This window comes from Populus nigra, chromosome 1, assembly GCF_951802175.1.
Source record: "Populus nigra chromosome 1, ddPopNigr1.1, whole genome shotgun sequence".
Lineage (NCBI taxonomy): Eukaryota > Viridiplantae > Streptophyta > Magnoliopsida > Malpighiales > Salicaceae > Populus > Populus nigra.
The window spans coordinates 12,857,256-12,862,158 of record NC_084852.1 but is presented as its reverse complement, the minus strand read 5'-3'; the positions used below and the strand labels follow the sequence as shown (position 1 = coordinate 12,862,158).

The following is a 4,903-nucleotide window of genomic DNA, read 5'->3' as shown; positions in this document are numbered from 1 at the left end:
CTCAATCACCATCTTATCCTTTCACTTTCTAAGTAGGCAATATCATTAGCTCAATCCCACCATAAGCACAGCACAGTGCTGGTTGAGTTATTGCATAGCTAGGCATAGAGAGAGACGGCAGGCCAATAGGAAATCCGGCGATAATCTAGGGCCTAGCTGCTTCTTTAATTTGTTGTTGCATGTGAGGCCCCATATGTGTGGATTTTGTACCTCGTCATTTCTAATTTCACAACTTTTCTTAATTAGTTTTTAATTACACTGATAATAACAGCTAAATAGCTAACTTTAATTTGTATCCTTGCAAGAGTACAAACATAACCTCCTTATATCCTTCACTGCCTCTATATATTACTGAACTCTGCCTAGCCTCCTTCCACAACCACCACCACAGCATCTACTTGATCTCCCTATATTGCTAACAACTAGCAAGCTAGAACACGCCAAGATTATAAATGGCTCCTAAAGGTGACAATGTTGTTGTGTCTAGTATGAAGCTTGAGAAGTTGCTTTGCATGAAGGGAGGCAAAGGAGAGGCAAGCTATGCCAATAACTCTCAAGCTCAGGTTGCCGATTTCTCATTCCATTCTTGCATTTCTTTCTCATGGTTCAAGTTTCCTGACAGTTGTATATATAAATGTTTTATTGTGGACATGTATATGCGTACCAACAGCTGATTAGGTTGTTAAATTAATTCCTTTAGGAGCTAGCTAGGTTCTATCAGTTAACTATGAACTCTCTTGATCAGGAGTTCACTCTTACCGAACCTTTTTATGTCCACGAGCTTTAAACTAACTCCTGAGTATCCATGCAGGCCTTACATGCTCGATCCATGCTTCACCTTCTGGAAGAAACCCTAGATAGGGTGCACCTAAACTCCCCAGAATTCCCTTTCCAGGTGGCGGACTTAGGGTGCTCATCTGGCAACAACACCATCCACATCATTGATGTCATCATCAAGCATATGATCAAGCGATTCGAGTCATCCGGACTCGAGCCGCCGGAGTTCTCTGCTTTTTTCGCCGATCTCCCTAGCAATGACTTCAACACCCTTTTCCAGCTCCTCCCTCCCCCGGCCAATTATGGGGGTAGCATGGAAGAGTGCCTAGCTGCTAGTGGCCATCGAAACTATTTTGCAGCTGGAGTTCCCGGCTCCTTTCACCGGAGGCTTTTTCCGGCAAGATCAATTGACGTTTTCCACTCGGCATTTTCCTTGCACTGGCTCTCTCAGGTTTTTTTTCCCCCCTTCAAACTTTGTTTTGCATGTTTAGTCAAGGGATAGCTTTTCTTTTTTAAGTTTTCTTATGAATGGCTAGGTGAAGCATTAATGCTACAGAATATGCAAACATTTTTAAATAAATATTGACCAGGAAGTGCCAATAACTCGTTGCTCTGTGTTACAGAACTCTATAAAAATAACTTTGGTCATGTTTTTTAACTAGCTAGTGGCAATACGGTATAGGCAAAAGAATATGTAGCTAATTAAATAAGAATAAAATAATTAATAGTCTATATAATCTTTTGTCGGTTTTTAGATGGTCAAAAGTCACGACTCCATGGTTATTATCATCCTAACAAGTGTTGAAAGAAAGTGTATGAAATCTTGGGTGTGTAAATTCAAGGCGTGTTTGATTTTCAAAGCATCTTTTTGGAGGTGTGTTGAGTGGGTGGATGCTGTGCCTGATAGAGACAGGAAATAAGGAGAGAATTCTGGGACCTTGAGATTTGATTAAATTAAATATTTATTTTGTGCCGTGAAATTCATCAAGTTTTGAGGTATAATTAACTAGCTAGCTAGATGAGTCTCTGTATTAATCAAGATCGACTCATCATTAAGGTATGAAAACTTGCTTAGATTTTAAAGTGAGCCCTTGAATAATTTAATTTCCGTGTGCAATAATCCATGAAAAAAACTTGGATTAGCGTAGTTAATCACTACTTTTTCTCAGAAAAGTTGATTAATTAGCACCTGATATTAGATCAAAAGTCAGCTAAGCTAAATTATTAGGGGTATCTAAGAGCATGCATCGATCGCCAGCAAGCAAATCAAATTGTAAGTAGAGCAAATTAATTACAATTAATTACTCAAAGTGCATGGCCTGAATTGATCACGACCAATAATCTTGCAGGTGCCGGAGTGTGTTCTAGATAAGAGATCAGCAGCATATAACAAGGGGAGGGTGTTTATCCACAATGCAAGCGAGTCCACAACAAATGCATACAAGAAACAGTTCCAAACAGACCTCGCCGGCTTCCTAAGTGCAAGATCTCAAGAAATGAAGAGCGGTGGGTCCATGTTTCTTGTCTGCTTGGGCAGAACTTCTGCCGACCCCACAGACCAAGGTGGGGCTGGCCTCCTCTTCGGGACCCACTTTCAGGATGCCTGGGATGATCTTGTCCAGGAGGTAATCATCATTTCTCAAAAAATGCTCCTAATTCTTATGTTTGAGTGTTTGAACAGTCTTTATCCATTTTGCCTTCGACACCAAAAAGCAAGAAAACACCATGCAGCAGGGGATATGATTAAACGCAGAGCTTACAAGACCTTATTATGAGATGTCACTGGTCATTATTAGTCCTATTCAAATTGAACCGTTGATGCGATAGGTTCTAGCCATCCATACTCTGATCTCCTTGTCGGCAATATGATAACTGTTTGCAGATGGGCAGGCCATATTATTGATCGCCATGCTAGATTTATACAAGTGCTGACTTTTCTGTTGCACAACACAATCATAGTATACTTTTTTTATCTAGACAAGAAACTCATTTTTGGATCCATTATATCATAAAATGATGGATTGTGGGGCTCAAACCATTGAGTTTGAGTACATACGTATGATATCATGTCTCTTAATCAACTACTCTAATCAGAATGGTACGTACTATAGATTATAATAATTAGGTTTTCATGGCTTTGAAGCCTCTGAATGAATGAATATCTGTGTAGCTTGTGCCGAATACAGAGGCTTGCTTACTGGTATTTTCTATGCTAATAATTGGACCTTTGATTACCATTATCTAAGTTTTAAGTACTGTGTGGGATAGCTAGCTGTCGGCCCATCAGGCAGCTGCTGTAAATCGGCCTGGTTTGCAGCTGAATCTAAGTGGGCCGAGAGTGAAAAGGCTCGTTCCCTAGGTTTATTTTATTTTTATTTTTATTTCGGAGAAAACCTAGCTAGCTTTAGTTATGTGCACTTCTCAAAAGGGTTTCGGGACACTAACTGATGAATGGTATGCTGCTAATTAATCTCAGGGTCTGATTACTAGCGAGAAGCGTGACAATTTCAACATTCCAGTGTATGCACCAAGCCTCCAAGACTTCAAGGAAGTAGTGGAAGCCAATGGCTCATTTACCATAGACAAGCTCGAGGTTTTCAAAGGAGGGAGCCCTCTGGTGGTTAACCATCCTGACAACGAAGCTGAGGTCAGCCGGGCCATGGCTAATTCCTGCCGGAGTGTGGCCGGGGTCCTTGTTGATGCCCACATTGGTGATGGGCTAAGCGAGGAGTTGTTCTTACGGGTGGAGCACCGAGCCAAAAGCCATGCGAAAGAGCTTTTAGAGAAGCTGCAATTCTTCCATATAGTTGCATCTCTTTCTTTTGCTTGAGAACAAGGGCAAGAAAAGGAGGCATTCGGAGAAAGAAAGGGGAGCCAGCAAAGGGTCTGCAGTTTCTTCCTCGACACTTTTCCATCTTTTCTCCTCTTTCATGTGAAGGTTTTTGTCATTGTATATTAAAGAAATATCGTCAAACACACAAAAGAGGAGACAGAGACTTTGTTTCACTTTCCTTTCTCCCTCAATTTGTGTGTTTTTGTGTGTGATTACTGACTATAGCTACCTTTATACTTGATGGGTGTTACGACTTTGTGTTCCCTTGAATCCAAACTAGGTAAATAAAGCTTGTAAAACGCTTCCTTTGGAGACCATTGCACCAGCTTTTCAAACCAACTCTGATAGACTTCATTTACTTTCCTCAAGTTCTTTTGAATATTGTGGGAGGTTGTGGTGGCCTGGGGGGTCACTGGTAGTTATTTCAGTTGGAAAGTCCTTAATTAATTTGTTATCTTAAGCAAATTCTAGACCACTACAGCAGCCAGGGACCATGGCATTCAACCTTGCTTAGCAGGGCGACTAATTCAACGAAATGATGGCTTTTTCGCTGCGTATGCATCACTGCTCAAAGGCTTGCAAAGTCAATTGTATCAGTATCATTCCCCACTTATTTTTATTATATATATTTGCTTTATATATGCAGAAAAAGCAGCGTAAGGACAAGAGGCTGTGGAATATCAGAAAACCTTACGCACAATCTTTTTCAATGCTAAAGATTATAATCCTCTTTTTGACTCTACTAAAAGATATATCTAAGTGGTTCAACTATAACTTATACTTTTCCAATACTTTTTCTCTCACAAAAGAATGAACACATCTCGCATAAATAAAAATTATAAAGATTAAGCTAAAGTTTTTATGGGATTATAATATAACATATAAAGGTGAGAGAATGAATTTGATGCAATAAAGAATCGAAGCTTTTCAAAAGAATGCAAGGAATTGATCAAAGCTTTTAGAATAAGAAATACCAAAGCATCAATGGTGAGAACAATTAGAAATTTTGAGATATTGTGTAAAGAGAGTTCTTACTTGAAACCAATTGGATATTTATAAAGAAACATTAAAAACTAGATGTTATGCTCAATCAAAAAAAAAAGAACGGAGATTTTGCTCTTCCAAATGTTTCCTAAGATGTAAGAAACCATTAGGTTAACTCTTGAGAGAAAAAGATTTGTTCCAAGAATAACAAGACTTCCCTCAAAATTATAAGTTTATCATTTTAGGTTTTAACATATGAATGGTGTAAAAAGCCAAATCATAAAGTTTTTAACTACAAATGGATAATAA

General features: G+C 39.1%; 1 protein-coding gene across 1 annotated transcript; it reads left to right on the top strand.

Moving 5' to 3' along the window:
- The first annotated feature begins 337 nt into the window (after positions 1 to 337).
- On the top strand, positions 338 to 3,927 carry LOC133681115 (indole-3-acetate O-methyltransferase 1). The gene is made up of 4 exons (XM_062104222.1): positions 338 to 563; positions 812 to 1,228; positions 2,127 to 2,402; positions 3,254 to 3,927. The coding sequence occupies exons 1-4, from the start codon at positions 453 to 455 to the stop codon at positions 3,605 to 3,607; spliced, it is 1,158 nt and encodes a 385-aa protein (XP_061960206.1). The 5' UTR covers positions 338 to 452; the 3' UTR covers positions 3,608 to 3,927.
- The last annotated feature ends 976 nt before the right edge of the window (positions 3,928 to 4,903 follow it).